At 43.4% G+C, this 27472-nt stretch overlaps 1 protein-coding gene across 4 annotated transcripts in view; it reads right to left on the bottom strand.

Moving 5' to 3' along the window:
* The window catches only part of BEGAIN (brain enriched guanylate kinase associated), a 244766-nt gene that overhangs the window by 59183 nt on the left and 158111 nt on the right, over window positions 1–27472 (bottom strand). For all 4 annotated transcript variants that reach the window (XM_034769824.1, XM_034769827.1, XM_034769825.1 and 1 more), the window contains one exon: window positions 20717–20783. In XM_034769824.1, the coding sequence (XP_034625715.1) occupies window positions 20717–20783 (67 nt within the window). The remainder of the gene's footprint in view (window positions 1–20716; window positions 20784–27472) is intronic.

Below are 27472 nucleotides of genomic sequence, written 5' to 3'. Positions count from 1 at the left end.
CTTTTAAGAAAAAGCTCTTGGTGTCTTGTTCCTCATGGTAGCCATCGCATCAAGGGTTTACATAAGTTATGTAACTGGGCTGGAATCTCAGCTGGTGTAAATAAGGAAGTCAGTGGAGCTATGACAACTCCCACCTTTTCCTGCGCTCTGTATGTGTGTATATATCTCCTCAATATATGTTCCATTCTATCCATCTGAAGAAGTGGGCTGTAGCCCACGAAAGCTTATGCTCAAATAAATTTATTAGCCTCTAAGGTGCCACAAGTACTCCTGTTCTTTTTAGTGGAGCTATGCTAATTCATAGCCGCAGAGATTCTATTTCCTGTGCAGCAGCCGCTGCAAAGAGCACACGTTAACTATCTGATTCTTGAACCCCATTTCTCTTGCTTTGCACATCATGTTAGACTCCTGTTTGACAGAACACACTGCTTTCTTTAGGAAGAGAATATATATTAAAAATTCATCAGCTAGATCATGCAAAAAAAAAAAAAAAAGCCTTACTCTTCTATTCAACCCTTGGCTATGGAGTTAAAAATGCATCTGCACACATTTAAAGCCACTCTTTATGGCCTGCTCTTTGTCCTCTCCTGTCTTTCGTTCCAATTAGCTCTTGTGTTTAGAATTTTTCAAATGCTGCAGGCCTTTGGGTTTTCACTCTTTTGAGCTGGCAGTGTGCAAGGAAACAGATCCAATTCATTCGTTAGGGTCAAAGCTTCCAAGCTTTCCTCCTCCAAAAGCTCATTCTTCACTTCCTTAGCACATTAAGATTTTGCTTCCTGCAACATACTTCAGTGCTTCAAAATATTAGTGTTTTTTTTAAAGCGGACGTTCATAATGCTATGGCATTTTGTAACTTGTATATCGTTGGGTGTTCATTACAATGGGGCAAATCCCTCCCTGGCACCAAGCGTGGTTTAATATGAGGAAGGCCAGTGAGGCTTAGGGTTGCCAATTTCGGTTGGATGTATTCCTGGAGATTTCATCACATGACATAATCTTTAATTAAAGACTAATCTTTAATTCCTGGACATTCCAGGCCAATCCCAGAGGACTGGCAACCCTAATGAGATTTGAGAGATAAACCACTCTCCTCCCAGGTCCGGACATAACTGTCTTGGGATTCGAACTAAATTTCTAGGCTGCAGTGATACTTGCAGCACTAGTGCCCCTTACATGGTGGAGAATGGCCAGCAAATCCCTGAGGTCAGGCACTCCTCAAACTCCCCTCCGTGGCTATGAACAGGAAGACTTACTGGAGCTGAGCTCCTTGGTGCACATGTGACACCTTGTACACACTACCACTCGTGTAGGCCACCCCCTGAACGACGTAAGTTACATCAACCTAAGCACCGGTATGGACAGCACTATGTCTCTGGGAGCGTTTCTCCCGCTGATGTGGATACCACCTCTCGTGGAGGTGCTTTTATTATGCCGACCGGAGAGCTCTCTCCTGTTGGCAGAGCATCGTCACCAGACTGGCTGCACTTCTAGTGTAGACTAGCCCTAAAACAGATCCTCTTCATGGAAAAAACTAATCCTGTCCCCCAACCTTGTGCAGCAGAGGAGCACTGGTTCTAGTGCAGTCAGAGTCTTGCAACAAAGCAGGATACTAATCTAATTTCAGACAATCCAATGAAGAGGTAGGTAATGTATCAAATCCTCCTTATTTCTATTCCCTTATAATTGCACTAAATCAGCTCAAAGGAGAGTAAATATAGAAACTCAATATGGAGATGAAGTGTCACTAGTGGAAATAGCTAGCAAATCTACATCCCTCTTGCAGTCTGACCAATATATGCTGAGCTAATATCTATCTGTCACATTATCAATATGTATTATTCGCACCTCATATAGTAATATGCATTAAGCACATAACATCAATATACATGTGGTGAGTGTATATATATTTCTAGCAGTTACACGGCCTGAACTGGCCTATGTCCTTCTATAATCCTGTTCACTTATGCTAAGTATCCCATAACACATTGCAAAGCTGAAGTCAACTTTGGTATTAGAAACTTGTCAAAGGCAAAATACATTTAATGTTCTGCCCCGGTACAAGATGGGGAGGTACCTTCACAGACCAGCAGCTGGAATGCATGTGTTCAAAACAAAGATAAGGCCTATACTGTGGTCCAATAAAATGAAGGCAGAAAGATAATTGGTTAAATCTAGCCCCAGATGATGCATACAGTACTTTGCTACTTATAAACAGGTTGGGTGTAAAAAGGCTAGATTTAGGGGTGTAAGTCTGGAAGCACAGCTCCTGCATAAGGTGAATTTAACAATGCACCATGAGACTGCTTCCTGGAAATTTGTTTTTTTTCCTGTACTACACTATTACTGACCTGACTGCTATTAGTTATTGGTCTTTTACTGAAGTGTAGTCAAGCATCTGACTATAGAATTTACCAACAAGTCTTTTCTTGAGGGCTCCTGGCTCCTCTTTTCTTTTCCACATGGAGCATTTTCTAGCTCTTATTTTTTCATCTTTGGCTATTTACTCAGAGGAATGAATTCCTAGAAGCTGAGAAAGAGGAAGCAGGGGCAAGGCGCTGTAGTGAGGGTTTCATCAAAACCTTATTTGAAGAGAGAAAGCCAATTGCTTTTTTCACCAGCAGGTAAAACGAGCCTCATTCAGAGGAATATCCTGTCTCATAATGTTCTCTTTAAAAAATGGTACTTTCCACTGCTAAAATGACAGTGAGAACTGGTAGTAGAGCAAAACAGGCAGAGGGAGGCCTCTGACAGGGGGACACTTCTCCAATCACATTGTAAATGAGCAAGGGGGCAGCCTTTATCCTTGGCCTAAGCGCCTTTGAGCTAGGCCTGTTAGTGCCTTTGATTTGACTCTTACCATTGCAGACCCCAGCAGCAGGATATTCCCCATGCCCACTCCTCTCCCATCCCAAAGAGAACACATGCAGGCAATAGGAGAGGAGTGGATGAGCTGAGACAGTCGGGCTAAGAGTGGAGCAGGGGATGTGCTTTTATCCTTACCCTGGCTAAGGATCAAAAGCTCCTCCCCTGCTGCACTCTCACTGTGGAGCCATGGGAGCTGCATTGATGTGACCCTCATGCCCTGCACCAGTGGTGCCAGAAGGAGGCTGCAGCCAATATTTTAGCCATAGACTGGAGTAGTGCCTCATCTGGTCCTAGTTGGAGGAGATGGTTTTTACCTCCCTTGCACTTCATCTGCATAAAGCTAGATTACTTGAGCTTTATGTGGAGGAAACAAATTTTACCATAAAGCATTCACCGTGGCAATCCTTTCCTATGTCATTGTTCAAAAGAGACTGTTGCCTGTATTCTGGATAAAGCAGAAACCCCCTCTTCCCATGACAATGTGTGGCTCTCCGGTCCTAGAAGAGTAGTATACAGTAGCATAGCTGGGGGGCGGCGGGAGGGGAGCGGCCGCTCCCCCTCCGAGCACAAGTGGCGCCTTTTTAATTTTACTCACCCTGGAGCGGAAAAAAAAAAAGGCGCCACCCGCTGCGGCGCTTTGACTGACGGGGCAGCACTCCGGGTCTTCGGCGGTGGGACCTTCACTCGCTTCGGGTGTCTTTGGTGGCACTGAAGTTTCATCGCCAAAATGCCGCCGAAGACCTGCAGAGCGAGTGAAGGTCCCGCCGCCGAGGTGCCGCCGAAGACCCGGAGTGCTGCCCCATCAGTAAAAGCGCCGCAGCGGGTGGCGCCTTTTTTTCCCCCCACTCCCCCTCTTCCCTCCACCTGGCTACGCCACTGGTAGTATATATGCAGTAATATCCCCTCAGCTTCTTACTGTTCAAGAAACTCCGATGTCTAGGTTGCCCTATACGCGTTTCTGAAATTCAACCAGTTCTTTCCTTCTCACTTAATTTGCTGGGGGGAAAATTCCATTATTCCAAAGCAGAAAATATTGTGGTGATCTACTCATCAAAGGACAAGCAAGGGCATTTTACACCAGCTATTATCTGCTAAGCATGCAAATGGTGCATTTCAGTTTCAGTACTGCCAGTTGGTCTCCGTATGCAGTGGTGTTCTCAGGATATTAGAGAGACAAGGTGGGTGAGGTACTATCTTTTACTGGACCAGCTTCTGTTGGTGAGAGAGACAAGCTTTTGAGCTTACACACGGCTTTTCTTCAGATCTGGGAAATTAACTAAGAGTGACACAGCTAAATACAAGGTAAAACACCTTGTTTAGCATAAGTAGTTAACACAATTCAAGGGACCATTCTAGGTAAAGTGGCCTGCTAGCACCCCTTCAGTCAAGAAAACTGGGGGGTTAGTAAGTGGTTACAGATTGTTGTAATAAGCCATGAATTCAGTTTCTCTGTTCAGTCCATGATTTTTAGTGTTTAGCAAAGTGATAGAGTGCTGAGACCTGACAGGTGGATTGGCATGCTGATCACTGAAGCCTCAATTAGTTTCCCCAGTGACTGCCAACTGAGCAATGAGCTAATCAGTAGGAGAGGCTGGGGAGGTAAGGAACTAATTAGCCCTCAACTGGCTAACCCGATAAAAGCCAGGAAGAAAGCATTATAAGGGGGGGACAAGGCTAGCTGCGTATATTAAAAGAACCCAGGATAGGAGAGATCTTTAGGCTAGGGCCCTAGTAAAGAGGGACTGAATGACTTAGGGATTTAAAACCGTGATGCACTGGTGGAAGGGTTTGGAATAAAATACAGATTGAACCCTAAAAGAAAGTGGGTCTGAGCAGTTTCTGGGGTATCAGAGGATGGGGACTGAGCACTGCCACATCACAGTCTGACTGGGATACTTAATGGGACTTGTTTAGGGGAGGTGGCTCAAGGGCCTGTTTCCCTTGTAACATTTCTGAGATGAACTGAGCCGGGGTGGTGCTAGTCAGTAGCTTGGTAAAGCTGAAGATCCTCTAAATGTTAGTTGGTGTGAGACTTCAGTGTCCCCATGATGTCTCTCCCACTGCAGTGTGTTGCCTCCTGCAGTGGGAGAGACTCAAACTAGAAGAAAACCTTAGTTTACCCAATCTCATGAGTGTATTTCCTGCAAAAGTGTTTGGGGCATGTTGGGACCAGGATGAGGGTTTGAGGGCAAAACCCCAAAGGGGGTAATTGGGGCTATTGGTGTCTAGAAATTTAGGCCTGCATTTTCAAAAATGTTTAATCCTGACTGCCTTGATTTTTTTATTTTTTTTTGGATGCCCAGTTTGATATATCCAGTCTTCAACAATGTTGATCAGCATAATTCCAGCTGGAGTTCTTCAGACCTGAGCTATCCGAAGCATCCCAAATCTGGAGCAACCAAAATTAGTGGCAACTTTTGAAAACGTAGACCTTTGCTTCCCCCTCCCTCCCACAAAATATGAAATCATCTCTGCCTCTAATTACCTTTAAAAATAGGCCCAATGTGTCACCCAGAAAACCTTGAGCACTGTCTTTTTTTTTTTATATGTCTCAAGAATTCCTGGCCCTGATCATTGAGTCTATCTGAAATGGGGTTGGCATAGAATCCTGGTGTGTTGATGGGAGGCAGGAAGGAACACACAGTTGATTTTACATTATCTTCCTCTTTTAATCGCTGGGTTGCCAGGAGCAGAGAGCCCCCAGCATAAGTCAGAGGAGCCTGAGCTTCTTAGGAGGCTGCAGGCTCTGGGGATTCCCAGCAGCTTCAGCCAGACCACAGAATGCTTGTGCCATGAGCCAGGGGCTATGGGGGAAGGTAGAGTGCTCTACATCCCCCAGAGAACTCCTGTGCCAAGGGAATTTCAATGTAACTATCTAAACTGGTTTTTAGACTATTTTGCACTGCCAGAGCAGAGTTCATTTAGCCCCATCTCTTTATTTTTGGAGATCTAATAAAACTGAAATCATCCTTCTGTCTGCTCATTAGTGATCAGATTAGGGGATTGATTGCACCTTATTTAAAGGAATTTGATGTAAGTTCATTTGATAACTTGGACATCTTTGATAGCATTTGATCTGCTTTCCTTACATCTTGTATAGGAATGATATTTTTACTTCATTTGATGTCTCTTATTTTTGCATGCACTCATGTTTCTATATACTTGCTCTATGAAATTGAAAGAAAATCATTAGAATAATTAAATAGAAAATTATGCAAACTTTTTAAAAAGTGGTGTTTAAATATCAGGACAGAACAAGTATCAGTTGCACTGTGCCATATTAAGTTCAGTTAGTTCTGCAAAATGTAACATTAACTATTGTGGCAAAACAACCAGTAACTGCTAGTTAAATCACCTAATACAATACTAGAGTAAGAGTTATACAACCTGCTAGTGCATAAGATTAATTCCGTAAATAAATTTCAGTTTACATCTTGTATTGAGAGACCCGAGCTAAATTTGTTAGGGATTTTCATTGATATTTTTTTTGGCCAGTACTTGGATAACTATAAAGAAGCTTATGGCACCTTAGAGACTAACAAATGTATTTGAGCATAAGCTTTCATGGGCTATAGCGTGAAGCCCACGAAAGCTTATGCTCAAATAAATGTGTTAGTCTCTAAGGTGCCACAAGTACTCCTGTTCTTTTTGCGGATACAGACTGACACGGCTGCTACTCTGAAACCTATAAAGAAGCTATGTATTAATTTGAAACTTACAAAACTGATACCCACTAATGTATTTTTGATTTAATAATCACATCGTCCTTAATTGAATTTTATTTAGTCAGACAGAACTTATAATTAAATCATGTCTTTTCTGATCCCCATCATGCCAGATGGTGCTGTGGTATGTTTACAAAGGCAGAGTCAAAAATATAACCCCCGCAGTAAACTGGTTTAAGTTAGTTAATTTTTAAGTCCTCCATTATACACCTCTACCCCAATATAACGCGACCCGATATAACACGAATTCGGATACAACGCGGTAAACCAGCACTCCGGGGGGGCGGGGCTGCGCACTCCGGCGAATCAAAGCAAGTTCGATATAACGCGGTTTCACATATAACGCAGTAAGATTTTTTGGCTCCCGAGGACAGCGTTATATCGGGGTAGAAGTGTATTGTGAGTTCTTTTAGGATGAATTTGGAATCAGTACCGTAGATTTGTTTGAACTTGGGTTTTCAGTCTGAAAACAACTGAACTTTTGGGATATACTCATTTATTTATCAAAATAAAGAGACGATTTTCACTTGAGTATGCCCTGCAATAATTAGGAAGTTTAGGAAACGCAGCATTGCTGAGAATACGAAGGCAAAGATTTTGAGACTGCCATTATACACCTGCTTGTGAAATCAATATACTTCATGACCACAAAATACTTAGGCAAGTTACTTGAGAGGTGATTCAGAAAGGGATGTAATTCTAGGAATTGTTGAGATGAGTGGGGATAGTATGGAGATATGTTAGGGGTATTTAACCATTGTAGTTTGAGCTGTAGAGTGTCTAGGTCAGGGGTGGGCAAACTTTTTGGCCTGAAGGCCACATCTAGGTATGGAAATTGTATAGTGCGCCAAGAATGCTCATGAAATTGGGGGTTGGGGTGTGGAGGGGGTGAGGGCTCCAGCTGGGGGTGCGGGCTCTGGGAGGGGCCAGAAATTAGGAGTTCAGGGTGCAGGAGGGGGCTCTGGGCTGTGGCAGGGCATTGGGGTATGGGGGAAGGGGCTTCGGGCTAGAACCAAGGAGTTGGAGGGTGGGAGGGGGATCAGGGCTGGGGCAGGGGGTTGGGGCACAGGAGGAGGCCAGGGGTGCAGGCTCCAGGTGGCGCATACCTCAAGCAGTTCCCGAAAGCAGCAGCATGTCCACCCTCCGGCTCCTATGTGAAGGTATGGCCAGGTGGCGCTGCATGCTGCCCCGTCCGCAGGCGCTGCCCCTGCAGCTCCCATTGGCTGTGGTTCCAGGTCAATGGGAACTGCGGGGGCGGCGCTTGGGGCGGGGCAGTGTGCAGAGCCCCCTGGCTGCCCCTACACGTAGGAGCTGGAGGGGGGACATGCCACTGCTTCCAGGAGCCAAGCGGAGCCACGGCATGTGCGGAGTGGGGCAAGCCCCCAACCCCATTCCCCGGCTGGAGCTTGAGGGCCAGATTAAATGGTCTGATGGACCAGATATGGACCGTGGGCAGTAGTTTGCCCACCCCTGGTCTATGTCCTTAAGAAAGAGAAACAAATGGCTGTGTACATGGGCTTTCAATAACCATTGTATTAGGGAACCATACTGTAGCTTAGGGTTACCATATCTAATAAATAAAAAAAGAGGACACTCCACGGGACCTGGCCCCGCCCATTTCCTCACCCCCAGCCCCAACTCCGCCCCTTCCCTGCCCTAGCTCCGACCCCTCCTCCCTCCCACTCCCGGCCACGCGGAAAGGGCTGCCCGAGCGCTACCAGCTTCACGGTTTGCCAGGCAGCCCCCAGACCCCCCCAGCCGGTGGTTCCCCAGCGTAACTGGAGCCCGGGAGGGGAAGCGCCCAGCCCGGGGTGCAGGGTCTGGAGGCTGCCCGGCAAACCGTGAAGCCGGTAGTGCTTGGGCTTCGGGCAGCCCCCTTGCCTCCGGACCCTGTGCCCCCAGCCGGGTACTTCCCCTCCCGGGCTCGGGCGGCGCAGGATCCGGAGGCATGGGGGCTGCCCAAAGCCCGTAGCGCTCGGCTCTTAAACAGAGCCAAAGAGTCAGGGAGGAACAGAGCCGCGGCGGCTGGAGGCTCTGCTCCTCCCCTGACTCTTTGGCTCTGTTTAAGAGCCGAGCTGCCCCAGCGCTACTGGCTTCGGGCAGCCCCCATGCCTCCGGACCCTGCGCCGCCGGAGCCCGGGAGGGGAAGTGCCCGGCCAGCGGCTGGGGTCCGGAGGCAAGGGGGCTGTCTGAAGCCCATAGCGCTCGGGCAGCTTGGCTCTTAAACGGAGCCGAAGAGTCAGGGGAGGAGCAGAGCTGCCATTTTCCCGGACATGTTCGGCTTTTTGGCAATTCCCCCCGGACGGGGGTTTGAGTGCCGAAAAGCCGGACATGTCCGGGAAAAAGAGGACGTATGGTAACCCTACTGTAGCTTGAAAATGTTACTAGGATGATCTCACGTGTAAACATTGGTAATTTCTTATTCAAAAGAGAATGCTAGCAATTTCCACAGAATTGCTCTCTGAAGACCATTTTTTTAAACCCTTTCACAAAGGGGCAGTGCACTCCCCATTGCCAGGTCGGCTCCAGGCACCAGCCGAGCAAGCTAGTGCTTGGGGCGGCAGATTGTATGAGGCGGCATTCGGCCCAATCCTAGGGCGGCATGGCCGCTTTTTTTTTGTTTGTTCCGCTCTGACCACCCTGTAGGGGGTGGCGGCGCAGAGGAGGGGAGCGCCCTGCAGCAAGCCTGGCAGGGCAGCCCGCGTCCTTCCCTCCCAGCTGACCACAGCACGGAACCCTCCCGGCAGGCGGTGTGGTGGTTGGGGCTGCGTGGCAGCGCTCTGTTGAAGCCCTGGCCGCCCCCTTTTCTCTTTCCCTCCCCTCCCCTTTTCCCCCCGCTAGCTGGGGCACCAGCGCAGGGAGTCCCCTTGCACCCTGGCTCCGGCGGCGCCACAGGGTTTTTTTTTTTTTTTTGGCTTGGGGTGGCAAAAAAGCCAGAGCCGGCCCTGCCCATTGCATAGGAATAAATCTGTATTTAAGCGTGCAAATCAGGTAAATGCAAGTGCAAATAGGTACTTGTCCATACAATTTGCACAGCTCATCTGATACATGTAGCTTTAAAATCTGTTTTCCTTAATATTATACAGCAGCTCGGAGTTATCGAACTAATTGTCCAAATCTGTGTTCATTAGAGAGAGTTTCAAGCTACAAAGTTGGAATTCTGATCTAGATTCAAAACCCCAGGGAGTATGGGGATGTTCAGGTGTACCATACTTGAAAATCTTTATTAATAATAAGAGGACCTGGATGGAGTAGATTTGCTACAAATTTACTTTCTATATCCCTAACACATACGTTAAAACTATTTTGCAACATAGGGATGTGGAAACAAAGAAGGAAGTAATGCCTCAAATCTGAAGTACTGACCCAATCTAATTGTGGGGCAGGATGAGTGAGATAATCTCTTATTGGACCAGCATCTGTTCATGAGAGAGACAAGCTGCAAGCTCAAAATCTTGCCTCTCTCACCAACAGACACTTGTTCAATAAAAGTGATTACCTCACCCACCTTGTCTCTAATATCCTGGGACCGACACAGCTACAACAACACTGCATACAACAATCTAATTGTGTCCATCAGAGTTAAATTATAGAATTGAATCTTATTAATAATAATCAGTATGCCATTTGTTTAAAAATGACCTTGGGCACAATCTGATTTATGTTCTCTATATCTAAACAATACAGCGTTATTTAAAGGTAACTTGGAAGGGTCTTAGTGATTTATCTAAGGCTTTGGATCTCGTGCTCTGATACTTTAGTGGAAGAATTACTTGCTCTTTACTTCATATTTAACAACATACTAGAAAAGGCCTCGTAAAGGTTTGTTTCCTTGACTACCAAATGTCACAGACTCAAAAGTTAATTTGCATGGTGCATGGTTAAAAAAATTGTGTATAATTAATAACATCACAGAAAGAAATGTTGTTAGAGAAGTGCTAAGATGCAGCTTGTTGAGCAAGGAGCTTGAATAATATTGGGTCACTGTTTGTTTGTCTTTGCTCTGTAGAGAAGTAGTGGTGTTAGTATTCAGTATTTTTCCTGTAAGGTGCAAGCCTGCTTGTATTGAAGTCAATAGGAGCTTTGCCATTCAGGAGTAGGATCTGGTCCATGTAGTTTAGTTCAGTTACAGAGAAATAATCCTAACTTAATGTTGCACTGAGCTCATCAGGAAAATAGAAATGAAACATTTCATGTTAGGTCAGGACTGCTTGAATCAAAATACTTTGTTTTGTCACCTCAAGCCATCCAGAGTAAGACAAAGTAGGCCCTGTACCCTGTTTTCTCTACTTCCTGCGGGCCAGTTATCTCCAACTCCTGGAGCAGGCAGCCAGGAATGGATAAGAGGGGGCAGACCCAATATGCTAGCCAGCAGAACTGAGCAAGTAACAGGGTGTCCTAATTTGCTACTGCTATAGGTCAGCAACAAACTACTAACCTCCCCTCTGCAACAAGGGAAAGGGAGGGAAGTATCTGAGCCTCTGCGTGGTATCTCTGAAGCACAAAGCCTCCCAAAACTATTCTTGTGGTGAAGCAGCTTACATGCCACCACATGCTCAGGACTGTTGCTAAAGGCACAGTCTAGCCCTAAGTAAAGATATGTGGAAAGGTGATGTGGAACAAGCAGCAATTAAATGGTGCAAAATAAGGAAACAAATGTGTGCACTCACTGAAAGTTCACTGGAGGTTTATTTATTGTGTTTTTTCTACCCTCTTCTGTTTTTTCCCAGTCCTAGATTAAGTCTGTAGCATTCTGTTAAAAGTTCCTTTCCTGTTTATAACTGTTTTGGCCTGTTCTCACAGGGCTATTTCTCTGCAGAACTAGCTGTTTCCAGCTTTAGTTATGTTTATAACTGGATGTAATTAGTTCTATTTTCTATCCTACATAATTTTTTATACCACATGTATCACTGTAGTGTCTGGGCGCCTTCCAATAGTGCATTAAGCAACCTGACTACACATCTGTCATGTCTCTCTCCTATCTTTATTGGGCCAACTTCTGTTTGGTGAAAGACAAGGTGGCCTCTCTCACCAACAGAAGCTGGTCCAGTAAAAAATATTACCTCACCCACCTTGACACATGTCCTGAGACCAACCCAGTGACAAAAGTACTGCAAACATCTTTTTTGTCTCCTCCTCCTCCTCCAAAAGGAGAAGCATGTGTCTTATTTTGATTTTTCTTTTTTTGTGTGTGCAAAATATACCTATTGCCATGTGCTTATAGTACAGAAAAAAAGGTCAAATTGCCTAATCTTGCCTTTAGCCACACCATCCAGATAAAACCATATATATAGTCTTCATCTGACATCACCTTCCCACCATTGTTTCTCTGCTTGAAGAAAGACACACCCTAATTTTCATCCTATTAGTAAGAGTCTTTTCTTGAACCAGCTGGTCTACCTCCTGTTCTATGCTGCCACTGCTTCTAATTACAATCAAATTTTGTTAATTTCATTTTAATCTCCCTGCATATCAGTGAATTTAAATGAACAGCCTGGATTCCTAGGGTAGAGGAGTGCTGGGTAATAATGTACTAAATGCATTTTAGCTGGAGGGACGAGAGATGGTACTGATTCATGATAATCCCCTTGTGTCAATTTAATAACATCTTCCGAGAATGTTACAAGACACTAGCTTGAAAGAAGAAATATTTGTTTCCTGTAAAAGAGGCAAGTAACTAAGTCTATATTGAACAGAGAAGATGCTGCTGGAGACAGTCACTGTAATAATAAAACTGACAAATGTCATAACAATAATGATTCTATATACGATTCTGAGTGTACAGGATTCAATTATTAGAGATCCAATATTCAAGCTAACCTTTCTCCCTCCCTTTTTATATGCGCCCCCCCAAGTCATTATCTTCTTCCTATCTCGACTAATTTCATACTCCCTCCTGTGCAGTCAAAATTACATTGTTTTGAACTCTGTAGCTGCTGGGCTGTCTGTTTCTGTGAGGTGTTTCTTCCTTCATTGAAAAATAGATTTTTGGAAACAATTGATAGAAACCACTTCTAGAGATGGGGAACCAGAGTAAATGGATCCCATTCAGGTATGTTCTTTGTTAGGCTATGACAAACACTGCCTTTCTATTTTTCATCTGTATTAAAAAAAACAGGGCTAAAACTAGTGGAAAGCTGTCTCATCTCCAACTATGCCTGTCATCTATCAATATCTTAGAGCAGGGGTCGGCAACGTTCGGTACGCGGCTCGCCAGGGTAAGCACCCTGCCGGCCCTTCCAGCTTTATTTACCTGCTGACGAGGCAGGTTCGGCCGATTGCGGCCCCCACTGGCCGCGGTTCGCCGTCTTGGGCCAATGGGGGCGGCGAGAAGCCGCGGCCAGCACATCGCTCGCCGTGCCGCTTCTCGCCACCCCATTGGCCTGGGACGGCGAACCGCAGCCAGTGGGGGCCGCGATCGGCCAAACCTGTCGTGTCAGCAGGTAAATAAAACTGGCTTGGTCCACCAGGGTGCTTACCCTGGTGAGCCGCGTGCCGAACATTGCTGACTTCTGCTTTAAATGTAAGCAACAGGTAGCCCCAGGCCATGAATGAAAAGCGGCACCTGAATGAAGATAAAGGTAGGTAAGGCCTGGTCCACACTAACCCCCCACTTCGAACTAAGATACGCAACTTCAGCTATGTGAATAATGTAGCTGAAGTCGAAGTACCTTAGTTCGAACTTACCGCGGGTCCAGACGCGGCAGGCAGGCTCCCCCGTCGACTCCGCATACTCCTCTCGCGGAGCAGGAGTACCGGCGTCGACAGTGAGCACTTCCGGGATCGATTTATCGTGTCTAGACAAGACGCGATAAATCGAACCCAGAAGATCGATTGCTTACCACCAGACCCGGAGGTAAGTATAGACCTACCCTAAGACACAGGTTATCCTAGCAGGAAGAGGAAACATAATATCACTTTCACTAAAGAGTATTTGCCCCCTTTCCTTTATCAAAATGTAATGCATCCTAGAGGTCTTCCTGGACTCCTCACTAATAATGGATTCACAAATAGTGATAATGGACCAAGGTCTATGTTTTAAAGGAGCCTAAGCATGTTAGATGCCTAACCCCTATTTCATGGAATTTGGGCAAATGCTTCTTATGTGTTCTTATGCTTTTTTTGGAAATTCCAGCTGAAATTATCTTCTGCCTTTCTGACCAGGAGACAGATTCTGTATTCTGACATAGACAGACATGGCTGTGGAAATTCAGGTACCAGGATGAAACGGATGACTTGAAAAACTCAGTAAACAGGGACATATCCCAGGATACTTAAAAACAACGGTTACTAGAATATTTCCTGAAAATTAGAACTGCCTGGTCATTTTACCTGAAAGCAGAGAGAGAGTCCAAAACCCAGGCAAATGCTTAGTAAATATAAAGCAATCACAAACTGGAAATAGAAACCAGGAGACATGCAGCATGCTGGAAAGCAAGGAGGACCTGCTCTGTAATCAATGTTACAAAAAGGAAATTGGAAGTGAGAGGTCTTCTGTCACCGTACAAAACAGAGGGATGAGAGAGGTTCTGTACGTCCTCTGTCTGTCAGAATTAGTGAAAGATTCCTACTATGGATGGGGAGAGGAAGAAAAGTTCTGACTTTGGGAGAAAGGAAGGAGACTTTAGAAACAGCCTCCCTTTGTTTTATTTTCAGCCACTGAGTCAGAAGTAGCAAGTGCTGCAATATGAAATGGACATGTGGGATCAATCCATCTATGCCATTACAAGTGGAAAACTAACTCCTGTACATACACACATAGAATGGAAAATATGAGTCTGTGCCTGCTCAAGTCATGTGCACAGAACAGCTGATGTGTACGCAAGTCGCAGATTTATGCATGGATATGCATCTACATCTCCACAATGCTGGCAAGTGCATGCAACTTGGGCCTGGGTAATTCGTGTGTGCAAAAGTGCACTTGCAATTTTGGGCCTGGGCTTTTAAAAGTTTGGTCTTGGGTGTATTCATCTTTGGCAACAGTTGAACACTTTGTCATGCTGGTGAGGTTACTGAAATGGATTTGGACAGAGAAAAATTGAATGCAGGGTGAATTTATGGGGGGAAGAAGGTGTGTGTGAGCGATAGATAGATATGGGTTTTGGAATAAAGAAAAGTGGTTCTAAGATAAAAAGGAAAGGTCTTAAAAACATCTAAGAAATTAGATTTTTCAATAGTTATTTTTATAAATTACTTGGCATTTAGAGTAATTTCTTCCCCAAAAGAAGATTTTTAGGAAGTTTTCTTGGCTCCAGGAAATACACTTTCTCTGGATTCTGCCTTGACTGACTATCCCTCTAAATGTCTCTGAAAATTCACAACTGTCCTCACTGAATGTGAGAAAATGAGCCTGTCAGGTAGAGCTGACTCTAAATTTTCTTGTCTTTGGGATGCAAATCCCTTAAAGTATATTTAGGTCACCTCCATTTCACTTTCATGGGGCATTCAGCAAAAAGAAAAAAACGCAAGTGCTTCTTAGTGAAGAAAAAAATGAGGTGCTCTAAATCACTCCAACTGCTCAAAGTCACCTTCAAAGTCATCAAATTCTTTATGCAGGAACAAGATCACATGCTGGGTTTTCAGAGTCCTTAGGTATAAGTCAGAAATAGCCTGACATTTCCTCGTTGTATCCATCTTCCACATTTTTTATTTAAATACTAATGGCTGATTGAGAGCTGTCATGGGAAAATCAGGCACAGATTTTATTCTAAAGTCAATGCCTTGATTCACCCAGAGAGACAAGGTGGTGAGGTAATATCTTTTTATTGGTTTATTGCCTTGGTTCAACCAGTTTGTTAGACGTTTATGCAAAAACTGAGATTTCCAACCAGATTCACCAACCCTTCCCCTGACTCTTCAGTTCCATTGCCCTGACCTCTAACAAGTTGAGCTGTTTTGGGGATTCTCTGACAATTCTGAAAAACTGGGGAGGGGGGAAATCATTTCAGGTCAAATCATATGTTGAATGCTTTATTTTTGACCATTTTGATTTAGTTTTTAAAAACTAAAAGGAAATTTTGAAACAAATTGTTTTGAACTGAAAATTTAAATGCTTTATTTAAAAAATGTCAACTTTTTTATTTTTTTTAACTTCTTTAGTTTCCCCCCACCCCAACTGAAACAATTCTGTGAAACCAAAACTGTAATTAGGCATTTTGGCATTCTGGGTGAACAAGCATATTTGCGTCCCCTACTGTTTTTTTGAGTTAGGATATTATAGAGTAATGATAATGCAGTTATTTTTGTGTATCGGTACAGTAGGTAGACAATAAAAGCAAATGTAAGGTTCTTTTAGATGCCACATTAATTTTCATACAGTCCTTTAACATGCCTGTAGCATCCTATATAACAAGGGTAGGCAACCTATGGCACGCGTGCCAAAGGTGGCACACGAGCTGATTTTCAGTGGCACTCACACTGCCCGGGTCCTGGCCACTGGTCCGGGGGGCTCTGCATTTTAATTTAATTTTAAATGAAGCTTCTTAAACATTTTAAAAACCTTATTTACTTTACATACAACAATAGTTTAGTTATATATTATAGACTTATAGAAAGAGACCTTCTAAAAACGTTAAAATGTATTACCGGCACGCGAAACCTTAAATTAGAGTGAATAAACGAAGACTCGGCACACCACTTCTGAAAGGTTGCCGACCCTTGCTATATAACCTGTAAGTAAACTCATTGAGGTACTAAAAACAACATGGACTGAAAATAATCATAACAAAAATATGGATACTACAATGACTTAATAGCATAAAACATATTCAGAAAGACAAAAAGTTGCATTTCTGTTTATTAAAGAAGGGATACTGGTGGTTTTCCATCACCCCCGCAGTGAGACTATGGCTAGACTAAACAGCCACCTCTCTCAATGACACAGTGGAGAATAAAAGGGGCCGAAGAGTAAACAAAGAATGCATTTACCATGGAGGTGGATTATCTAGCAATTGAATTACCACCATAGCATCTGACTCTGTATAAGCAGAAGCCATCCTTTCTCTGGCCTTTATATGATGGAGACAGCCATTTTAGGGTGGAGGGAGGTTATAAGATTTGTTTTTTACCTTTTGCATTGTGATTTTATTTTTCTAAGAGTATTGATTATTGTTTGCTCCCTAGTACAATGTTATGGTTGGATTATACCTGATCATTTCTCTTGATGAATCCTGCCAAGCAAATTGTGATTATGCCTCTTTTAATTACAGCAGCATGGCTTGTTTGTATAAGGCCAGTGCGGGAAGTATCATTCAGTTGGGGAAGCTATGTTGTGACAGTTGATAAGAGGCATCACACATCCTGCATCTTGGCAGGGGGTTAGATTAGATGACACTTACGGTCCCTTCTAACCCTATGGTTCTATGACATTTGACTTCTGGCCAGGTGAGGCCCCCCACACCTAAGTGTGGAGACAGAAGAGAGTATATGGCTGTGGTGATTGTGAAATCAGATTACGCTGTGCCTCAGTGTGAGATAATGCCAGTGCCATGGTTATAGTGACTAGATGGACATATCACCATGGTGATGACCCCGGTCTCCTAGAGAAGGGTGTCAGGAACAGACTGGCTGGATCACAGCCCAGAATGCTACAAGCACAAGTCATAGTGGACATGTTTCTTCGCTAGTGCATATCTCACCAGCAGCCTCAATCCAGATTTGCACCCAATGCAGATTTCCCTATTGGTCTCTTCCCCTGTACCATCAATAGCCTGTATTTTTATCTGTCAGGGCACAACTGAAAATTATCCGTAGCCCAAAAGTAGAGACCTTCTAAAAGAAAAGCCAAGGTGTGTTCAGGATCCTGGGCCAGTCTGCCCTGAAGGTGTCAAGTCCCTGATGTGTGAGTGCACCTTGCTGGCCAGGGAATGGAGCATCATAACAATGGGTCAGAGGGAGGCTCCTTATTCTGTTCTCTGTAATAGCGATTGAATCAGGCTAGGGCAGCAACAGGTAAGGGTAGGTCACAGTAACAGGAAAACAAGGCTCCAGAAGGGAGCAGGGTGTATTTTACCCCTTCTGAGGGTTGACTAAAAAAGGCCTGTTTTACTTGTGCAGTGTTTACTTTCTTTGTTTCTACTGTTGCTTCCTCTAACTGCAAATCACAAGCGGCCCAGGACATCTTCATTTTTCTCGACTGAACATTTTCTCCTAAGCAAGGAAGTCTCTCTGTCCTCCCTCCCCACTTTTGCCAAGCAGGGCAGGTGGCTCATCCCATCAGGGTGACTGTTACCCTCAGTTGGGCAACAATACTTGGTTAGAGTCACAAGGTTATTTTAAAAAGTTTAAAAAAAATGTTTTATAGGTCAGTATTTAAAAGCAGGTACAGGTTAGGAGAAAAACAACTGATACACAAAGAAAAATCTCAGTTTTTTTCTATTTAATTGAACTAATTTTTATGTCACTTTCAACAGTAGGCACAAGTGGATTTAAAATTCCAGATTCCTCCGAAACAGGGCAGTTACTAGATTTGTTTTTTTGCCTTGTCCACCTAATATTTTTCTTTTCAATTCTATTTTGGGGGGGAGGGTAGAGGCAAAAACATAGCAAACTTAGGCCCCAATCCTGCACCAGCACAGAAGCATTCGGAGCCCTTTGTCTGAGCAGAGTTCCTTTAACTTCAATGGGACTCCACCTGCGCACATGCTGTTGTAGGACTAGGACTGTAAAAGTATTGCTTCTGCTCCCCAACCTCCTCCCTGTTCGTTCCATTTGGATATGTTAACTGTTCAGTATCCAAATACGAACCAAAATATACCGGCAAAGGTAAAGCCGGGATGGCATGAGTTTGGGGTTTTTTTGCTTATTTTTTAAATTTATTGGGATTTCTATAAAATATAAAACAGCACCATCCAGAGGCTTTAAATGCTTTTGAAATACAGTGAAACACAAACTGACCTAGACAACAAAAATTAATCTCGCTGCTTCCCTAACACAGAAAGTGGGGAGAGAGAGAGACCTCTTTTCAGAGTAGGAGCCATGTTAGTCTGTATCTGCAAAAAGAACAGGAGTATTTGTGGCACCTTAGAGACTAACACATTTATTTTAGCATAAGCTTTCGTGGGCTACAGCCCACTTCTTCGGCCTCTGTGATCCTAGCCCACCATAATAGCCAGATCGGCTTTTAATTCACCCCACTCTTCCCAAAAGGTTGGGCTTTCCAATGTGCCCTGAAAATCAAATGGTTTGGGCCATTTGAATCAAGAATGGCACACAATCTGCTACACTCCTCCTTCTTGTTTTTATTAGTTTCCATTTGATCTTATTTGTTTTTTGCCAACAGGTTCCCCTGTCTCAATGTTCCAGAAGACTAAGCAACTCTGAGATTAAGTGTTCCATAAAGCCTTGGAGATCCTCTTCAGTTCCTGTGAATCAGTCTTCACTTCCTCTCGTGCTGATAGGAATAAAGAAAGGTGAGGTTCTCCACTGGGACCATGTCCTGTTCCACTCATGCGAGATTCTCTTCTCATGCTTTAAAGCACAGAATCTGTTGTGGGTCTGAGAGCTCTTGTTTATTCCAAAGTATTTGGTATGACCTAGAAAACTGTTGCTTTCTATAGTGCCTGGCGTTACCTCTTTCTTTTTGTTTGCCAGTTGGAATTTCAAAGTGTTATTATTTAGTTGCATTGTGGTTGCAACAACAACATGCTAGGTGCTGTCCGAACATAGATGGAGATACAATCCCTGGCCCAAGGATCTTACAATAAAAGAAGAAATGAGCATATGAAGGGTGGGGGACAGGGATATAATCAAATAGATATAGTTTAAACAAATCTGCTCACTGTCTCCATCATTGCCCCTCACTTTATCAATTCTTTGCCAGTTACTAATGTACTGATGTTTTATTAACTATGGACTACATCTTGCATCCTTTATTTGCACAAAATTCCTGGGATACGAATGGGTCCATGGATATTTGGAGCCTGGAGGAGAAATATTCAGATTTAAGGTTCGGTTTCCAATGTCTTGTTTAGGGCCTGGGGGACTCTAAATTGTGCGTTCCTAGATTCCGTCCCTATTCCACCCTCCAATGTCTAACAATCCATTTCCTGTCCTCCTCTTTTTCTAAATCTGAAATTCCCCCATCTTCATCAGGCACATTGCCAAGCCCAGTTTGTCTTGCATAGCTCCAGTCTGCCTCTCCAGGCAAATGTTATATGCTATTCTGTGCAATATGCCCCAGGCTCTGCACTAGCATCCTTAAAGGGCTGTGTCAGCAGTATGTATGTATGGTGCATGCATGAGGGATTGTTTAAACGACCAGAAAGGAAGGTGAGGTGGGAATGGATGGTTACAGGGTCAAAGGGAGGATGCAAAGGAAGGGTAAAGACCTGAAGACCTTTTGAGATTCAGGCACTGCAACAGAATTCCTCACAACACAATGTTTACAATTGTTGTTCCATGCATATCCCTCCTCAACATCACACCCAAATTTCTCTTTAAAATCTTCCTAAAAATGAATATTATGTTAAAAGTGCATTGACAAATAAGCATCACCACTTATAAAATTACAGGGTATTTTTACAGCTCCAAGCAGAGTGTGACTGTATGTTCATGTGGTTCATTCATAATGTTCATAAACCCAGAGGCCCATACCTGGTGCAATAATTTCTCCCCCTCTTAGTTACTAACTGGCCTATGGCAGTAGGATCAACATTGACACAGAAATGAATATACTGAGATTGATAGTTATGACAGGATATGAAAAGACTCTCCAAGCTCAATTAAGTCACTTAATAAAGCTGAATGAATGTACCAAAGATCAATGAAACATTTTTCAGTTTGGTAATTTGGATTGCCTCATTTGAATCTTTTCTTAATTAAAACCTAAATATTACAAACCCAAGGAAAAAGACGTTATTAGCCAAATTAACCAGAATTCTTTTAAAGCCAAGATTGTCCAGCCAGATCATCAACTGATATAAATTGACATATCTTCGTTGAAGTTAATAGAACTATGCAGATATATGCCAGCTACGGGGCTGGCTCATTACATTGATAAAGTCATGCTCCCTGGTTTAGTATCCCCCTGTGTACAGCACAAGCTTAATCATACCAATTATGCAGCCATTTGTCCTGTAGCTTAAGAATCATAAAATATATATTTAAAATTAAAAAAAAAAACTTACCATCCTGTAAAGTTTATCTTCCAAGTCCTGATTAATTCTTTGTAAGGCTAGATAATTGTTTTGTATCCTAAAACAAAGATGATATAATATAATTAGAAGTGTTTACATATTTCTTTTTACTTGTATTTTTGCACCTCAGCATAAACTTGGGCTCCCATTAATATTAAAGTATATTTACTTTTCACTTCTGCTGCCTATCAATGGTTAGGAGTTTAAAGCCCAAGGCTTTAGCAATATATTTACCATCCACTTCCTGAGAAAACCACTTTGACATATTTGCTTACTATAGTTAGAGGCAAATTGTGCCAGAAGCCCTGAATGCACAAGAGCCAGTGCCATTCCTGGACATAAGTATGCATGGAGCACCAGGATGTGGGAACCTGCACAGAGGGTATCCTGTGCACCATGCTCAGGAATTGTGGTGGTAGAGCTGGGGGAGAGGCGTGATCTGCAGATCATCAAATGCATGGATTCACTAACCACGCCTTCAAGTTAAGGGGTGATGCTACTGGAGTTCTGAGATTGCAAGAACAGCCACATAAAGTCATCACTGTATGGCTTAGGAGAATTCCTTCTGGTAGACCACAGGAATCCATGCCCTAGCACACCCAACACATTGACTTGGGCTTGGTGTAGGGAACAAAATTTTACCCTCAAAAGGATGGATAGATATTTATTTTTATTAACATAATGGGACTGGGGTGGGACATAGGAAACAGAAACTTCCTATTTATTCAGGAGTTACACGCTCAAGAAAGTTTGTCAGCTTCTCCAGGCTATCCTGCTAGTAACCGTAGTGTTTTTCATAGATTCATAGATTATAGGACTGGAAGGGACCTCGAGAGGTCATCGAGTCCAGTCCCCTGCCCGCATGGCAGGACCAAATACTGTCTAGACCATCCCTGATAGACATTTATCTAACCTACTCTTAAATATCTCCAGAGATGGAGATTCCACAACCTCCCTAGGCAATTTGTTCCAGTGTTTAACCACCCTGACAGTTAGGAACTTTTTCCTAATGTCCAACCTAGACCTCCCTTGCTGCAGTTTAAACCCATTGTTTCTGGTTCTATCCTTAGAGGCTAAGGTGAACAAGTTCTCTCCCTCCTCCTTATGACACCCTTTTAGATACCTGAAAACTGCTATCATGTCCCCTCTCAGTCTTCTCTTTTCCAAACTAAACAAACCCAATTCTTTCAGCCTTCCTTCATAGGTCATGTTCTCAAGACCTTTAATCATTCTTGTTGCTCTTCTTTGGACCCTTTCCAATTTCTCCACATCTTTTTTAAAATGCGGCGCCCAGAACTGGACACAATACTCCAGCTGAGGCCTAACCAGAGCAGAGTAGAGCGGAAGAATGACTTCTCGTGTCTTGCTCACAACACACCTGTTAATACATCCCAGAATCATGTTTGCTTTTTTTGCAACAGCATCACACTGTTGACTCATATTTAGCTTGTGGTCCACTATAACCCCTAGATCCCTTTCTGCCGTACTCCTTCCTAGACAGTCTTTTCCCATTCTGTATGTGTGAAATTGATTTTTTCCTTCCTAAGTGGAGCACTTTGCATTTGTCTTTGTTAAACTTCATCCTGTTTAACTCAGACCATTTCTCCAATTTGTCCAGATCATTTTGAATTATGACCCTGTCCTCCAAAGTAGTTGCAATCCCTCCCAGTTTGGTATCATCCGCAAACTTAATAAGCATACTTTCTATGCCAATATCTAAGTCGTTGATGAAGATATTGAACAGAGCCGGTCCCAAAACAGACCCCTGCGGTACCCCACTCGTTACGCCTTTCCAGCAGGATTGGGAACCATTAATAACAACTCTCTGAGTACGGTTATCCAGCCAGTTATGCACCCACCTTATAGTAGCCCCATCTAAATTGTATTTGCCTAGTTTATCGATAAGAATATCATGCGAGACCGTATCAAATGCCTTACTAAAGTCTAGGTATACCACATCCACCGCTTCACCCTTATCCACAAGGCTCGTTATGCTATCAAAGAAAGCTATCAGATTGGTTTGACATGATTTGTTCTTCACAAATCCATGCTGGCTGTTCCCTATCACCTTACCACCTTCCAAGTGTTTGCAGATGATTTCCTTAATTACTTGCTCCATTATCTTCCCTGGCACAGAAGTTAAACTAACTGGTCTGTAGTTTCCTGGGTTGTTTTTATTTCCCTTTTTATAGATGGGCACTATATTTGCCCTTTTCCAGTCTTCTGGAATCTCTCCCGTCTCCCATGACTTTCCAAAGATAATAGCTAGAGGCTCAGATACCTCCTCTATTAGCTCCTTGAGTATTCTAGGATGCATTTCATCAGGCCCGGGTGACTTGCAAGCATCTAACTTTTCTAAGTGATTTTTAACTTGTTCTTTTTTTATTTTATCTGCTAAACCTACCCCCTTCCCATTAGTATTCACTATTCATTAGTGTTCTAGGAGACAAGTTGCCTAGAATCGGCTCTGTCAGAGACATCAGCCATTAGTGTAACAATAGTGACTGTGCCTCATTTTTCCATATCCTAAGGGATGGTGGTGCCCTGTTACACATGTGCATAACAGCCCATCGGTATGCCCTGCTGTATGCAGGTAGGGGCCATTGGCAACTTAATGTTCAGGTTTGAAAAATTTATCTAAATGCCTCTCAAATCTCTGCATTGGACATCTCATGGGAACAGACCTAAGGCCTTCTTCACTATGATGTCCTAGGCAATGGACCCTGCTAATAGTGAACTTGGATATAATGAACAACTGGGCCTAGGTTGAGAAGTTTGAATCTGAATTCAGCTTCCCAAAAGTACAGTGGGCCTAGAAGCATGATTTTGGTTTGACCAATTATAGAGATAGGGAAAAGCCTTGAAATGAGGATTGAACTATGGATTCAAACTGCCCCAGAGTTGTGTGAGAGGATGGTCAGGCCTATCTCTGATTTACAATGAAATAGAGTGGCATTTCAGACCTATTTCCACTGCTTTGTGCTGTAAAGATTTTCCTTCCAATTATATGGCAAAATTCCCCATTTAGAGACTGCATCAGCGGATCATAATTCTGGGACTGTGCTTTCCCTATGTGCCCAGAATTCTTGTGGGGTTGTAGGGTAGGGAGAATGGACTCTAGGTGTTAAGATCTGTCAGGCAGATCTGTGAGGAAAATTTTTGCCCCTAGTAAAGCTGTGGAAAAAGGAGGACTTCCCTATGGGGGAAATTCCCACTGTGAAAGGGGGTGGGTGTAGGGTCAAATTAAGGCCCATAAGCCTTATTTTGAGAGCCTAAAGAGGACTAAGGTGCTGTACAGACCTTCTGTTGGCCCACTACACAGAGGTGAACCTCACCCTAGAGGAGGGCTCTGCGGTAATGCTGTCTGCCAAGTGGACGACCAAATTGGTGAGAAAGCGTATACAATGAGCCCTTGTACAGAACTAGAGGTCAGTTCATGAAATCACCAGCTGAACTGATTACATCTCCTGATGTCATTGTTACAAATTTCTAGGTGATTAAATGGCTTGGTTGGAGTTCACAGATCTCTCTATCTTCTCTGTTCCTATCACATGCACCAATTCATATTAAGCCTCTATATAGATGTCTACTTCTGCAACCTCTAAATAGACTTTCACTGCTAGCCAGATTCAACATGACAAAGAAAAGTCTGAAGCTGTATTATACCCTACCCACCTTCCTCCAGAAAAAAACAATAGGAGAGAGAGAGAACAAACACTATTATAGCAAAGAAAAGTGCCAGCCGACTTGGGCTTGGACTGCGGGGCTGTTCCATTGCTGTGTAGACTTCCAGGTACAGACTGGAGCCCAAGGTCTGGGACCCTCCCCACTGCGGGATCCTAGAGCCCGGGCTCCATCCAGAGCCCAGAAATCTACACAGCAATGAAACAGCCCAGCAGTCCAAGCCTGAGTCAGCTGACATGGGCCAACCATGGGTTTTTCTTTACTGTGTAGACATACCCATATGAGGCTCCCTGTCTACACCCTTAAGAAAGTTGCAGGCATAGAACATGACCTAATGCTTCTCTAACTCATTAATTATCTACGCTGTTCAGATGAGGGCATGCCACGGAGAGTAGCTGATCCCCCCCGGTTTTGCGCCTAATCCAGCACAGGCCTGATTCTGCACTGTTTTGCTATTGACTTCAAAGAGCACAGGATCAATCCCCATTAACTCAACTCTTCCTGTGACACATAATAGTCTCCTGTCGGCTGTAATATTTTGGTCTAATTTTAGTTGTTGGGTTTAGTGTGGATGTTGGGTAGCATTGGTGGCCTGTGATATACAGGAGGTCAGCATAGGGCCTGCTCTACACTAGGAATTGACACTTCTGAGCGATGCACTTAAACCAACCTAACCCCCCGGGGTAGGCAGTGTTAGGCCGACAGGAGAATTCTCCCATCAACTGAGCTACTGCCTCTTGGGGAGGTGGATTACGTACACTGACGGGAGGGTTTCTCCCATTGGTGTAGAATCTTCACTGGAGCGCTGCAGTGGCACTGCTGTGGTGGCACCACTGTGCTGCAGTAGCGGTTTCTGTGTAGACAAGCCCTAGATGATCTGGTGGTCCCTTCTAATATTAAACTCTTCACTCTGACAGTGCCCCCACTCTATGGGTGCAGTAGGAATGTGTCATGGGCCATTGCTCCCTGCTCCTCCTACTCCATTTCCATCCAGGTTTGATCTATCCACACGAGTTAGTGGACTGTAGCATGTAAACCCTAGTTCTCTGAAATACTCCTTTTTAAATAAATTTTTTAGAAAATTAACAAAACTCACTAAGCAAGAGCCAAACCTCAACAAAACGGTGACAGATGAGTTGTTTAATGCCTATTTTGCTTCAGTCTTCACTAAAAAGGTAAACTGTGACTGGATATTTAACACAATTAATGTTAATAACAAGGGGGAAGGAACACAAGTCAAAGCAGGGAAAGAACAGGTTAAAGAATACTTAGATAAGGGAGATGTATTCAAGTCAACAGGACCTGATGAAATTCACCCAAGAGTATTTAAAGGAACTAGCTGAAACAATTTTAGAACCATTAGTGACTATCTTTGAAAACTCATGGAGGATGGGTGAAGTCCCTGAGGACTGGAGAAAGGTACTTAAAAAGGGGAACCAAGAGCATCTGGAGAAGTATAGATCAGTCAGCCTAACTTCGATACCTGAGAAGATACTGGAACAAATTATTAAACAATCATTTTGTCAACACCTAGAGGATCATAGGGTTATAAATAAAAGCCAACATGGGTTTGACAAGAACAAATCATACAAAACCACTTTAATTTCCTTCTTTTGCAGGATTACTGGTGAGTGGATAGGGGGAAAGCAAGAGATGATACATTTTGATTTTAGTAAGACTTTTGACAGTCCCACATGAATTTCTCATAAGCAAATTAGGGAAATGTAGTTTAGATAAAATTACTATAAGGCAGGTGCATAACTGGTTGAAAGACCAGAGTAATTATCAATAGTTCGATAGCAAACTGTGGGGGGCAGGGAGGGGGCTTGCAGAGGTCTGTCCTTGGTCTGGTACTAGTCAATATTTTTACTCATGACTTGGATAATGGAGTGGAGATTATGCTTATAAAATCTGTGGAAGACACCAAGCTGGAAGGGGTTTCAAGCACTTTGTAGGACAGGATTAGAATTCAAAAGAACCAATGAGAACTTAGAGAACTAGTCTGAAATCAACAAGATGAAATTGAATAAGGTGCAGAATACTGCACTTAGGAAGGACAAATCAAATGTGCAACTAGAAAAAGGGGAATAATTGGCTAGGCAGGAGTGCTGCTAAAAAGTATCTGGGGTTACAGTGGATCACAAATTGCATATGAGTGAATACTGTGATGCAATTGTGAAAAAAGGCTAATATAATTCTGGGGTGTATTAACAGAGTGTTGTATGTAAGACCTGGGAGGTAATTATCTTGCTCTATTTGACACTGGTGAGGTCTCAGCTGGAATGCTGTGTCCAGTTCTGGGCACCACACTTTAGAAAAGATGTAGACAAATTAGAAAAAGTCCAGAGGAAGAGGTACAAAAACAATAAAAGGTTTAGAAAGCCTGACCGATAAGGAAATGATAAAAACATTGGACATGTTTAGTCTTGAGAAAAGAAGATGGGGCAAGGGAGAGGGGGAACCTAATAACTGTCTTCACATATGTTCCCTATGTCCACAGAAGGTAGGACAAGAAGTAATTGGCTTAATCTTCATCAAAGGAGATTTTCCCAATATCTAAGTTAAAACTTGCTATCTATAAGGATAGTTAAATACTGGAATAAGCTTCTAAGGGAGGTTGTGGAATCCCCATCACTGGAGGTTTTTAAGAAGAGGTTAGACAAATCTCTGTCAGGGTAGTGAAGGTATACTTGGTCCTGCCACAGTGCAGAGGGCTGGACTAGATGACCTCTCAAGGTCTCTTCCAGCCCTACATTTCTATAAAAACCCCCACAATATAGAAGGAGCTGAGCTTCAGAGAGTGTTTCTATTGAGAACTGTATGCAAAGGTAATCAAAATAAAGTAGATAAACACACGCACACACAAAACCCAAACTGGAAAAATAAAAGACCCACGGAGCCAAAAGAAGTGTCAGTACTGTGAATGGGGAGGGGGGAAATGGACTCAGAAATATATGGAAAAAAGCATTAAAGGTATGAAAGGAAAATAATATAATAAAATTAAATAAAATCTTTTGGCAATACATTTAAAAATAAAGCAGGAGTGGAGAAAATTAATCTGAC

The sequence above is a fragment of the Trachemys scripta genome, chromosome 4, assembly GCF_013100865.1.
Source record: "Trachemys scripta elegans isolate TJP31775 chromosome 4, CAS_Tse_1.0, whole genome shotgun sequence".
Classification (NCBI taxonomy): Eukaryota; Metazoa; Chordata; order Testudines; family Emydidae; genus Trachemys; species Trachemys scripta.
Note: the sequence above shows the minus strand (reverse complement) of the source record. Positions and strands in the feature narration are given on the sequence as shown.